The sequence below is a fragment of the Microcaecilia unicolor genome, chromosome 2 (genome assembly GCF_901765095.1).
Source record: "Microcaecilia unicolor chromosome 2, aMicUni1.1, whole genome shotgun sequence".
Taxonomy (NCBI): domain Eukaryota; kingdom Metazoa; phylum Chordata; class Amphibia; order Gymnophiona; family Siphonopidae; genus Microcaecilia; species Microcaecilia unicolor.
This window is the reverse complement of record NC_044032.1, coordinates 254,695,581-254,709,440: the sequence shown is the minus strand read 5'-3', so window position 1 is coordinate 254,709,440 and position 13,860 is coordinate 254,695,581. Positions and strand designations below refer to the sequence as shown.

At 41.3% G+C, this 13,860-nt stretch overlaps 1 protein-coding gene across 1 annotated transcript in view; it reads right to left on the bottom strand.

The window, feature by feature from the left end:
- The window catches only part of LOC115461999 (deleted in malignant brain tumors 1 protein-like), a 162,751-nt gene that overhangs the window by 50,373 nt on the left and 98,518 nt on the right, over positions 1 to 13,860 (bottom strand). Inside the window, exon 9 of the mRNA XM_030192047.1 lies at positions 9,145 to 9,447. Within this exon, the coding sequence (XP_030047907.1) occupies positions 9,145 to 9,447 (303 nt within the window). The remainder of the gene's footprint in view (positions 1 to 9,144; positions 9,448 to 13,860) is intronic.

Genomic DNA, 13,860 nt, shown 5'->3' with positions numbered 1-13,860 from the left:
TGACACGCTGTTTATTTACTTATTTGGATTTTGGATCCCAAGTAGCAGTAGTGAGATTTGAACCAGCCACCTCTAGATTGCAAAACCAGTAATTTAACCATTAGGCCATTCTGCCACTCCTCCACTCTACTCCAGTCACTTGAAATTTGGCCATCCCTATGGGGGGCAGTTGAGGACATCCAAAATGTTTGAAAGAAGGATGTCCACGCCTTTGTTATGCCTCTGCTGACACACACATACCTCCCCCCCCCCTCAAGGACCTGCATACTGCCCCCCCCAGGGATGGCCAAATTTCAAGGGAGTGGCATGGCGGAGTAGCAGAGTGGCCTAATGGTTAGAGCACTGGTCTTGCAATCCAGAGGTGGCTGGTTCAAATCCCACTGCTGCTACTTGTGATCCAAAATCCAAATAAATAAAAGGGTGTCAGAGGCATATTAAAGGCATGGATGTCTTTCTCACAGAAACATCCACATTTGAACATCCTCAACTGCCAACGGAGGCATAGCGAAGGACATACTCAAAAAAGCTTTTGAAGTTGTTTTTTCGGGGTAGGAGGTGGTTAGTGACCACTTGGGAAGTCAGGGGAGGTCATCCCCGATTCCCTCCGGTGGTCATCTGGTCAGTTCAGGCACCTTTTTGATGCTTGGTCGTGAAAAAAAAATGGACCAAGTAAAATTGGCCAAATGCTCATCAGGGACGCCCTTCTTTTTTCCACTATCGGACGAGGATGCCCATCTGTTAACCACGCCCCCGCCCCGCCTTCTGTACACTGCCAACACGCCCCCTTGAACTTTGGTCATCCCCGCGACGGAAAGCAGTTGAGGACGCCCAAAATCGGCTTTCGATTATGCCAATTTGGGTGACCGAGAAGGACGCCCATCTCCCAATTTGTGACGGAAGATGGGCACCCTTCTCCTCCGAAAATAAGCAGGAAAGTTATTCAAAGTCGTTAAATCACGGGAGGATTGTGAAAAATTACAAGAGGACCTTATGAGACTGGGAGACTGGGCGTCTAAATGGCAGATGACGTTTAATGTGAAAAAGTACAAAATGATGCATGTGGGAAAGAGGAACCCGAATTATAGTCACGTCATGCAAGGTTCCACATTAGGAGTCACCGACCAAGAAAGGGATCTAGATGTCGTTGTTGATGATACGTTGAAATCTTCTGCTTAGTGTGCTGCTGCGGCTAAGAAAGCAAATAGAATGTTAGGTATTATTAGGAAAGGAATGGAAACAAAAATTAGGATGTTATAATGCCTTTGTATTGCTCCATGGTGCGACCGCACCTCGAATATTGTGTTCAATTCTGGTCACTGCATCTAAAAAAAGATATAGTGGAATTAGAAAAGGCGCAGAGAAAGGCGATGAAAATGATAAAGGGGATGGGATGACTTCCCTATGAGGAAAGGCTAAAGCGGCTAGGGCTCTTCAGCTTGAAGAAAAGGCGGCTGAGGGGAGATATAATAGAGGTCTATAAAATAATGAGTGGAGTTGAATGGGTAGATGTGAAGCGTCTGTTTATGCTTTCCAAAAATACTAGGACTAGGGGGCATGTGATTAAGTTACAATGTAGTAAATTTAAAACGAATCTGAGAAAATGTTTCTTCACTCAACGTGTAATTAATCTCTGGAATTCATTGCCGGAGAATGTGGTAAAGGTGGTTAGATTAGCAGAGTGTAAAAAAGGTTTGGACGGCTTCCTAAAGGAAAAGTCCATAGACCATTATTTAATTGGACTTGCGGAAAATCCACTATTTCTGGGATAAGAGGTATAAAATGTTTGGTACTTTTTGGGGATCTTGCCAGGTATTTGTGACCTGGATTGGTCACTGTTGGAAACAGGATGCTGGGCTTGATGGACCTTTGGTTTTTCCCAGTATGGCAATAATTATGTACTATAACAGGAGCTCAGGAGAGAATCTTCAGCTGGTGGGGTTTGAGCAACCCCACCAGCAAAGGTAGGATTTGGCGTCTGCATCGACGGTGGGATGGGGGAGGGGGATTGAGAGGAAATGCCTGGACCCCCTGGCAGTGTTCTCTCTAAGCTGAGCCGGATTCCTTTACCTACAGTCCTGCCAGTGGGTGGTGCTGTTTCACTATCACTGCAAGCTCTGCAGGACTCCAGAAGACCTGCCTGTCTCTAGAGATTGAAAACATAATATTGAAGCACCGTACCCACTGGCAGCAGTTCAGTTGGAGGACTCCCTCTCAGCTTAGAAGGAACACTGCTCCCTGCCCCCCCCCCCCCCCCCCACAACAAGTTCTGGCTATGCCCCTGCTACACAGAGGAACATTCTGGAACCCTGTTCCCATTCTGACTCTGCTATGCAGTCTGAGGTATGGAGGCTGTGTCTAACTGCCCTTAAATGGACAGGGGGTGTCACCTCCTGTGTTTTGGAAGTAAATATAAAAGGCTCTGTCTCTCGTATTCCAGCTGCTGCCTGACCCTCAGACTACTACTGGCTCCGCCCCTCAGGTGGCATCATTCAATGACGTGAGCTGAAGAAGGGCAGGCTAGCTCCAGAGGTGTGTGAGAAGAGTCTGTGCTCTCAGAGCTTTTACCATCTAGCTTCATTGGTCCTGATACCATCCTCGGGACCCCTCCGGCGCTGTATTCCAGCTGCTGCTGCCTGGTTTTCAGACTACTACTGACTTGACCCTTCGGGTGGTGTCACTTACGGCGTGAGCTGAAGAAGGGCAGGCTAGCGCTGGACAGCAAGCGCCCTCTTGTCTTCAGGCAAAGGAGCGCGATTAAGGAGGTCCTTTGAGTGCTCCTTAGAGTGGACTTAGGATAGACCCAGAGTGGGGAATTATTTTTGTTGGTTGTCATTTGGTTTGAGTAAGTTTTGAAAATGTGTTTTAGCAGAATTCCTGCTACCGCACGTGGCTGCTATGGTGATCTTCAACCTAAAAAAATATCATCATGATTTTAACTATGTTAAAGAAATACCGTTGTCAATTGATAGAAGCATTTTAAGGAGTTCTCTGCTGAATATAGTTTTAATTAATACCAGGTCTGTAAGGAATAAAATGGCTTTAATTTATGATTTTTTTGGTTAATATTTCACCAGATACCCTATGTATTACTGAGACCTGGTTAGTGGAGGAAGATTCAGTTATTTCAAACCAACTTTGTCCTTGTACCTACTCTGCCAATTCTCAGCCTCAGCTAAGGGGCCCTTTACCATGCTAGAGGGAGCATGTGTTTTTGCCATGCGCCAAGGCCCTTTTTACCATAGAGGGTAAAAAGGCAGAAAAAAAATAGTCATGTGGTAAGTTCGCACTTGCCGTGCAGCCATTTTGGGGGAAGCATTTACCACTATCCATTGAGGTGGCGGTAGCCGGACGAGTAGTGTTGCCCAATTAAAATACGTAAATTAATTTCCATAGCATCGGGAATGGCGTGCGCTGGGGGCGGAATTACCACTGGGCTGCTGCAGTAACCTGGCAGTAGTTCCGGTTTGGCGTGCAGCAAGCCTATTGCTGCATGCCAACCCTTTAGTATAAGGGCCTCTAAATTTGGAGGTGGGGTTCTTGTTCTATTTAAAGACTGTTTTACTTTTGTTAGGAAGGTCTTGTCAACTATTGAAGGATTGGATCTGTTACAGCTGACCCCTTCAAAGATTAACATTCTGTTGTGTTATTGTGCCCCTGGTATCTTGAGGCTTGAATGTTTTCCTTTTGTTGAATTGTCAGTGGACTTAAATTTGCCTGTAAATAATACTATTATTCTGGGGGATTTTAACTTACAAAATTGACAATATCATGTTTGATGACACTGTCTATAATTTTATTTCTCTGTTAGAATCTCTTGGTTGGTTGCAATTAATGAAAGGGCCTAACCATACAGGTGGCCATTTATTTGGCCTTCTAGTTTTGGATAACAACTTACCACTTTCTGCTTTCACTCTTCGTAATATAGAGTTTATGTCATGGACAGACCATGCTGTAATTTATTTCCAACTACAGCTGAATCAGTCTCAGTTGCAGAGAGTTAGGCATAGATCTTCCCAATTTTGTAAACCTTACGAATGATCGGATTTGAAAACTGTACTTGGAAAGAAATTATCAACCACAGTTAATTACAAATTAAATTGTACCTTGCTGTTTGGATAGATGGACTGTTAGTCTGCAGGAAACGTTAGATGAACTTGTTTCTTTGCAAACACTTCAATTTACTAGATCTAATTTTGCACCATGGTTTACTGAAGAATTAAAACTCTTAAAATGCAAGCTGGGGCATTTCCAAGATGGCGACTCGATGTTGAATGTGAGCGATCGAGCTACTCTGGATTAAGAATTGTTACCTCGTTTATTACTTAAAATGCCTCATACCAAGAGGAAAGGAGCGGTAAAGAACCTACCGCCAACGGTTCGCACCTCTTCGCCTATCCAGACGACGCTTGACCGCTTTACAACAAATTTCACACAAGATACCGGCGTTCAGCAGGCCGCTGTGAGTGCTGACGAAGAAGCGTCGGCCCACCAGTCAATAGAAACAACTCTCTCGCCGCCGGAGGTTAATCCCCCACCTTGTCCAGCTCATCAACGGGAGAGGGGGTCAGATCCGATTGCTTCGGAAGACGAGGGCGACGGATCTGTAAATGGCGGCTCCCCCCCAACGAGAGCAGAGGAATCATTCTTGGAGCTACAAGCTCCCCAGGTGGTGACGCTGGAATTGATCTGGAAAGCCATACAAGATCTTACAAAGACGGTAGCGAATTCGGCCCGGGAGACCATATCACTTGTGAGTAAAGTTAATGCCTTAACTGAAACTGTGGAAAATTTAAAAACAGATACAACAACAAGAATTGATTCGATTCAATCGGAAGTAGCAACACTGAAAACGATTAACACGGCTTTGATTAAAGATAAGCTGGCGATACTGAGGAAGATTGAACAAATGGAAAATTTTAATAAACGTCCTAATTTAAGGATATTGAATTTTCCTGTAATAAATGGCCTGAGCCCGATGGAATTATTTCGAAAGTATTTGATTGAAAATTTACAATACTCCCCATCTCATATTCCTCCAGTAAATAAAATTTACTATATCCCTATGTCTAAAAAGAAAGATGGGGTAGTGAAAGAAATCGGAGACCAGGCAGTTTGTGGAGGGAGTGAACAAAAAAAACACAAGATCTTTCAATGTTTCTGGAACAATCTTTTTCAGTGGTTACTCAGCGGCAAACTTTGATCATATCGTTAGTTTTTGAACAAGATCTCAGTGCTATATTAAAACTATATTTTAAAAATTCCAAGAAAATCTTTTGTGGATCCCGGGTCTGGATATACCCGGATGTGACTAAAATACTCAAGACAGGAGGAAATTATTCCTTGCACTTAGAGAGGAAACTAGGGCAATGGGAGCGCATTTCTCTTGTCTTATCCATGTAAATGTATTGTAAAATATCTGAATGTTAAATATGTTTTCTCTGAGCCTGAGCAACTTAAAAGTTTCTTGGATCAAAAAAAAAGGCTCTCCAGTGGATCCCAGTGAATAGTTTAACAGCTGATTAATATATTAAGAAAGTGAATTTGAGTTAGGCCGATTCCTTTATGATTTTACATGTGATCTCCTTATCTTTATGAAACGACCCCCATTTTTGAGGTCTAAGAAAGAGATTAATAATATTGATGTTTGTATTGTGGAAAACTTTTTGTTTAAAACAAATTTCTAACTCTGTGTTACTTTTACAAGATGTAAGGCTTGTTAAAATTAATAAATAAAATTAAAAAAAAATGCAAGCTGAGAAAGGCTGAAAGGGCATGGTGTTCCTCTCCATGTAGACCTATTTTAGAATTATACAATTTGCAATTGCAATCTTATAGTTCTGCTAAAGTTAATGCTCAAAAAAGCTTATTTTACTAAAAAGAAAGATGAAGTTCCTTCCTCTTCAAAGGACTTGTTTGCAATAGTTTGCAACTTAAAAAATAATTCTGTTGTAATTCTGATTTTTTGGTTAATACTCTTTTATTACAGGATTTTGCTAATGGTTTTTGTCTAAAAGTACAGAAATTGGTGTCTCAGATTGACAGTGTCCCTTTTCTTACAGAAGTTTTTTTTTAACCTCTGTATGGATTAGAGCCTTAGTCAGAGTTCTCTGTGGTGAGTGTAGCTCAACTAGAAACAGTTCTAGGTAAAATTAATAACTCTCATTGTTGCTGGTTGGATATAATCCATCCATCGATTGTTAAAGCCTTGAAGAGCTCTTTTCTTGAATTTTATATATAGTTTCTTCCCTGTTTACAAAGCTGTGCTAGCGGCTGCTGGTGTGGTAAATGCCGACACAGCCCATTCAAAGTGAATGGGCTGTGTTGGCATTAGCACATCAGCAGTGCGGCTTTGTAAATGGGGGGGGGGGGGGGGGGGGGAGGGGAACTAGTGAGGGCGACATGCCGTTAGGTCTCAAGACTGCTGCAGTTAAACCATTGATTAAAAATTTCAAACTGGATTCCTCTGTAGTGGAAAATTTTTGACCTATTTCTTTTTTGCCTTTTTTTTGCTAAATTAATCGTGAGTTGTTTTGATGCAACTGGAAGAACATTTGGCAAAAAAATGATATTTTGGGACCAAAATCAATTTGACTTTCGTGACCATCACAATTCAGAGATGTTATTAATCTCACTCCTTGATGGTGTTAAAACTGGCTTTGATGAAGGTAAACATTTTCTGTTGGTCACTTTGGATATATCAGCAGCTTTTGATACCATCAATCATGAGATTTTGCTGAATTGTTTACAAGCAATTGGGTTGGATGGTATAGTGTTGGGTGGTTTCACTCTTTTTTTAATCAGATGGATGTTTTTGTGTATGTGATGGAGTAAGAAGATCCAAAATCAAATCTTGTTTTACTAGTGTGCCCCCCCACCCCCAGGCTCTTGACTCTCTGTGGTACTGTTTAATCTTTTTCTTTTCTTTCTTTGTCTTTTGCTGCGTTGTCTTGGTTTGCAGTATAAAATCTATGTAGAACATATTCAGTTTTTAGTTCCTGTTGATTCTTGAGTTTTGATATGTCAAGATTTTATCTCAGCAATATCAGTCAATGGATGAGGGCTAATTGAGCATTTCTAAAATTCAAAACTGTATCTTTTCTAGTGTAGTTTGTGACAATGTTCCTTTGTCATTTATGTGTGACATCGCTGAAATTCCAATCCTTAATTAGGAATTGAGGAGTGCAACTGGGCTCAGCCCTTTCTACGAGACACCAAGTTTTCAGTATTGTTCGTAAAGTTTCTTATAAACTGAGACTGGTGAGGCGTGTAAAACCTTATGATACTTTTGACAATTTTCTCAAGATTGTTCAATTCATTGTCTGCCCAATAATGAATTATTGCAATGGCCTCCTTATTGGAGTTAAGAAGAATGCTATTGGTAAGCTTCAGATTACATAAACTCAATTGCTAGAATTATTACCGGTACCTCTTGTTTTAGTCATATTTCCCCAGTTTTAAAATCTCTTCATTGGCTCCCCATTCAATATAGAATCAGATTCAACATTTTATTGCTTGTTTTTAAAGCTCTCAATCAATACATTCCCCCCCCCCCCCCCCCAATTCTGTATTACACTATTCTACCAGCCTGTATGTACGCTGAGGTCTTCCCAGAAACTGTTACTTGATCTGCCATCTTTCAAAAAATATTAGGACTAGGGGGCATGTGATGAAGCTGCACAGTAGTAAATTTAAAATGAATCAGAGAAAATATTTCTTCACTCAATGTGTAATTAAACTCTGGAATTTGTTGCCAGAGAATGTGGTAAAGGTGGTTAGCTTAGGGGGGTTTAACAAACGGTTTGGATGACTTTCTAAAGGAAAAGTCCATAGATCATTATTAAAATGACTGTCACGATCCCAGGCTTTAAACAAACAGTCATGAACTCTGGAACAACGTGAGCCCTTGGCCTACTGTCATCGAGCGCCAGCAGGAGGCAAAACCCCCAAGCAGGACTGGACTAACAATCTTAGCTTGGCTGGAACCGGATGCTGGGACGGACTTGGCTTGACAGGAACAGGATTCAGGATACTGGAACATGCTTGGCAGGAACAGGATTCAGGATACTCAAACAAGCTTGGCAGGAACAGAAGCTGAAAGCAAACAGGGCAGAGACAAGCAGGAAGGGGACTGGAGCTGAAGACAAACAGGGCAGACACAAGCAGGATACAAAGCTGACCCACACAGACAAATAACAGAACTAAGGCTGAAGCTAAGGTAGAGGGGACTAGAAAAAGCAAGGCAGACTAGGCAGGACACAAAGCTGACCCACACAGACAAACAACAGAACTATGGCTGAAGGCTGAACCTAGCACACAAACAGACCAAGAAGGACAGAAGCAGAAGTGCACACAAGCACCCTAAACAAGGAATCAAGACAGAAGTGCCCACAGGCACACAGGCTATGAACAAGCAACAAGAAATCAAGGCAGAAGTGCCCACAGGCACACAGACTATGAACAAGGCAATAAGAAATCAAGACAGAAGTGCCCACAGGCACACAGACTAGAACAAGGCAGAAGTGCTACACTGCACATGAACTAACCTGGAGACCTTTGGCATTGCAAAGGCCCTGAATGAAAGTGCACCACTTCCTTATAAACAGGACAGAAGCAGGAAATACACTGAACCCAAAGTGAGGCTTGAAACACATAGGAAAGAAATAATGCAGACAGTAGCCAGCACAGCAGCTGACCATCCGGACATAAGGTGAGTCAGAGAGGGATCAAGACCACAATTGTGACAATGACTTGAGGAAAATCCTCTGCTTACTTCTGGGATAAGCAGCATAAAATGTATTGAACTTTTTGGGGATCTTGCCAGGTTTTTGTGAAACAGGATGCTGGGCTTGATGGACCTTTGGTCTGTCCCAGGGTGGCAATACTTATGTATTTATATTTTATGTACCGTACATTACAACTTGAAGAGTATAGGCCATTCATCTTTGCTGTCATTCGTTCTAAACTGTGGAACACCTTGCCTTTTCAGCCTCGTGCAGTGCAAAATATTGCTCAGTTTAAGAAGGCGTTAAAGACTTATTTTTTTCATTAAGCCTATGGGATACAGGAGTGATTAAAATTTATGCTCTCATTTTGTATGTGGCTTAAACAGAACATGGACAGACAAGCCCATTGCTCCCTTCTAACCTGAACAGATGACAGCAACTGCCTCGGTTTTGCAACTGGATTTCTTCCACTCATCCCAGTCACACTCCAGAAAGAATGTATCCTTGTTCGCACATGAAATGATCAGCCAGGTTTCATCATGCTCTGGCTTTTCCCCTGGAGTTGGTGAACCACTGTTTCCACATCCCAGCCTCTGGCAGAGTCTGGCGTTATCCTCTGGGTGCCAGGTGCTTTTACAGACCGTCGCCCACTGGTAATTGTAGAACACTTCCAAGGTCCCAGAGCACCGACTCTGGCCCCTCACTAGGCGGAAATCCAGGCTCTCTAACCATGGAGAGAGACAAGAAAACATAAAAGGACAGATAAAAGACAGCCAGAGGGAGAGAGGGGAGAAGGGCAACACAGAGGAGACAGAGAGAGAGAGAGATAAAGTCTGTTGGAATGTAATTGTATTTTACATGCATTGCCTGTCACCTATTATTTCTCTGTGATTACTCTGTGACCTCTGATGTGAATTACTTAGAGAGGTCACACAGCTATGCAACTTCCTGTGGGGGATAGACACAGCAGATACAGCACATGCAGCACATGGAGCACATGGAGCTCATGATCTCTCCTAACCTGAGAGGATCTATGGTGGTGTGAGCATCCATTACCATCTAAGCACATGGAAGGAGCTGATAATACAAATGTATAGTAATATGTATATATAAGCCTGTCTGATTATAATCTAACTACAAACTGTGAGTAAACAGATGTTTTGTTACTTCAACTTTAAAGTGACTCAGCAGTGAATTATTCAGGGGTGAATGAGAGAGAGATGAAGAAAGAAATTAACATTTCTAAAGCTGAAGCTGTGTGTACTAAAATCTGCTAATTATTTACTACAAATAATCCAACAAAAGGGTTATGGGCCCAGGGCCAGGAATTGAAAAAGAAGAGAAATATTACCAGGCAGAAAAAAAGGCCACATTTTTCTCTTAAGTTTTAAAGGAAAGATTCAGTCTGTCTCTCTCCCCCCCCACACAGCAGACAGAAGGCTAAGAAAATGGCTGAGGGAAGAAATTCACCATTTTTCTATTCTCTCAAGGTGCCTAAATTAAATGAGTTTAATTATCAGCAGTGGGAACTAAGATTTATATGTCTCCTTCGAGCAAAAGGATTAAATATATGCTTAGACCAAGACAGAACAGCTGAAAATATGGCTGAATGGGACAATGCAAACTATTATGTGAAGTGCATGCTTTTGGAAGCTCTCTCAGAGAAACAAGCCATATTAGTGGAGGGAAAAGATACACCAAAGGACATTTTATATAAACTGAGAACTATGTATGCAACTACATATGCAAAGCAGCAACCAATTTGGCTGGCAGAGTTGAATGAAACCAAATTAAGGGATAAAAGTAAATGTAATGATCACATTATGCATCTTATGTCTTCATTTCAAAAGTTAGAACTTTCTGGAATTCCCATGTGTGATGCATTGAAAAGAGCATTTCTTTTTACCTCACTATCAAAGAAGTTTGATGTTTTTAGGTCTGTAAATGAGGCCATTGAAGGGCAATCTTTTGAACAGACAACATCAAAACTAAGGCAGGAATGCATAATAAATGATTCTGAGGAGATGTGTTCTCAAAGCAAGTCAGAGAGAAATGAAACAAATTTCTTGGCAAAGAACAGAGGAAGGCGGAGCTATGGGAAAACTCCACCCAAGGGCAAGCTGATTTGCTACTCATGTGGAAAGGAGGGACATGTATCTAAATGGTGTAAGGAAACACAAAACACTCCCTCTAGCTCACCTAAGCCAATGGAACTAAAGAATTTTCAAACCAGGAAATGTATGAAGGACAAAGATAAACACAAGGGTTTTCTAATGGCAGAAAAATCTTTGACTATGGTAAATAATAATTCAAATGAAAGTACTTGGATTTTGGATTCAGGGAGCACATGCCATTTAACCAATTGTAAGGATTTCTTTCAGGAAATGTGTCCAGAGGAAGGTATTCTTAAAACTGCAAACGCAGGGACTGCTAAGATCCAAGCAAAAGGTATTGGATTCTTAAAATGCAAAGTGTCTAATGAAGTTAAAGAAATTCCTGTAAGTGATGTCTTGTATATTCCCCAAGCAGTTTGTAATATGCTTAGTGTATCTACATTAGATAAGAAGGGATTTGTGATTCATTTTGAAAACAGTAAGTGCACAATCTCTAAAAATGATGAAGTGTATGCTGAAGCTTTTATGCATAATGATGTTTATAAGCTGAACATTTCAGGTGAAGCCTCACATATGGCGCAAGTAAGGAAGAATGATGGTAAATGTAGTCTGGAAATCTGGCACCGCCGCCTGGGACATCGTGATTCTAAGGTGATCCAGGATCTTTACAGTAAGCAACTGGCCACCGGCATTCAGATAAGTGCAGATGCTGGTAATATGGAGAAATGCATAGACTGTGTTACTCAAAAAGGTGTGAGACCCTCATTTCCTGCATACACAGGAAATAGGAGTAATAAAGTACTGGACTTAATACACAGTGACTTATGTGGACCGTTTAATATCCCATCATTGGGAAACAACAGATTTGTGCTAATATTCTTGGATGATTTCTCTAGATATTGTGTGGCCTATTTGCTGAAAGAAAAAAGTCAAGTCACAGACATGCTGAAGAAATACGTAGCCATGGTGGGCAATAAATTTGAAAGAAAACCAAAGGTTCTTCAGACCGACAATGGTGGTGAGTTCACTTCACAAAGCATGCGCACATTTCTAGAACAAGAAGGCATTCAACATATCACAACAGTAGCTTATACACCAGAGCAAAATTCTGTTGCAGAAAGAAAATTTAGGTCAATTGTGGAAATGACCAGATGTATGCTGTCAGATAGCAATCTCCCTAAAAGACTATGGGGGGAAGCCATTCTCACAGCAGTGTACCTACAAAACAGAATGCCAACTAAAGGCGCTGAGCGCACACCACATGAGACATGGCATGGTAGGAAGCCAAACCTGTCACACATAAGAACATTTGGAAGTACAGCATATGCTCATGTACCAAAGCAAAGAAGGCATAAGCTGGATTCCACAACAGAAAGGGGCATTTTAGTTGGCTATGCTCCAGGACACAAAGGATATAGAATTTTGAATCTGAAAACTGGCATTGTTGGCATAAGACATGTTACATATTTTGATGAAAACAAGAGGGTTGATAAAGGCTGGATTATCCCAGATGAGCCTTATCATCCAGAATATGAAACTAGAACCATAATAGACATGCCAGTGTATATAAATGCCATACCAAGGCAGATGTCTGAAAGCAACTCACCTGTATCTAACGAGGAACAGGCAGAGGAAGCAGACACAGAAAGGATCATTGAAGAAGATAATCAGAGCTGCATCCGACTGTCACAGAATGACAAGGTTCAGTCACGCACCAAGCACATCGCAACGAAATACCACAACGTGCGAGAGTTGGCGAAAGAAGGGGTCATCAGTCTACACTATTGTCACACCAGTGAGATGACAGCTGACATCATGACCAAACCGTTACCCAGAGAACATTTTGTGAATCTGCGTATAAAGCTTGGACTTTGTATGAATAAATAATTGCATGACAGTTATGCATGAGAAGGGGTTTGTTGGAATGTAATTGTATTTTACATGCATTGCCTGTCACCTATTATTTCTCTGTGATTACTCTGTGACCTCTGATGTGAATTACTTAGAGAGGTCACACAGCTATGCAACTTCCTGTGGGGGATAGACACAGCAGATACAGCACATGCAGCACATGGAGCACATGGAGCTCATGATCTCTCCTAACCTGAGAGGATCTATGGTGGTGTGAGCATCCATTACCATCTAAGCACATGGAAGGAGCTGATAATACAAATGTATAGTAATATGTATATATAAGCCTGTCTGATTATAATCTAACTACAAACTGTGAGTAAACAGATGTTTTGTTACTTCAACTTTAAAGTGACTCAGCAGTGAATTATTCAGGGGTGAATGAGAGAGAGATGAAGAAAGAAATTAACATTTCTAAAGCTGAAGCTGTGTGTACTAAAATCTGCTAATTATTTACTACAAATAATCCAACAAAGTCATCTCAGGCTGATAATAACTGAATATGTATATTAAATCCAGGGTTCTGCTGAAGGTTCTGGTCTGTAAAGTAAAGCATTTTCTTTTTACCATTTGAGTTTCTCTGCATATAAGAGGGGAATGAGAAGGCAGGAAGAAAAGAAAGAAATGTGCTTTTCTTTCAACAACATGCGCAGATACATATGTGAATACAGTTAAGCTATGTATGTTTTATGTTAGTATGTATGTTCGCTTATAACTCAGTAGTAGTTGGGCCTATTTAAGGGCCTCTTTTATCAAGCCATGCTAACTGTTCCTGGTTCCTGGTGCAGCACTGCTGACAAAGCCCATTCACTTTGAATGTGCTCCATTAGCATTGCCATACAGCTTGTGAAAGAGGACCAAAATTACTAAATCCCACCTGAAGAAAACTAAAGATAGGCCATCTTTGATTTGACCCTTTTTGGGGCTGCTTTGACTGGAATTATTTCACTTCTTTAAAAATAAAAATACATTTTTAAAAATCTAAATAAGATAAAATGTACAGTGTAATTAAAATTGGGTCCCTACTACTAACTACATACAACGGTTTGCTGTTCATCTGCAGCTGGTTGGGTACCTGGCTGCAATATTTCAGGGACTGGAGCAGGTGAAGA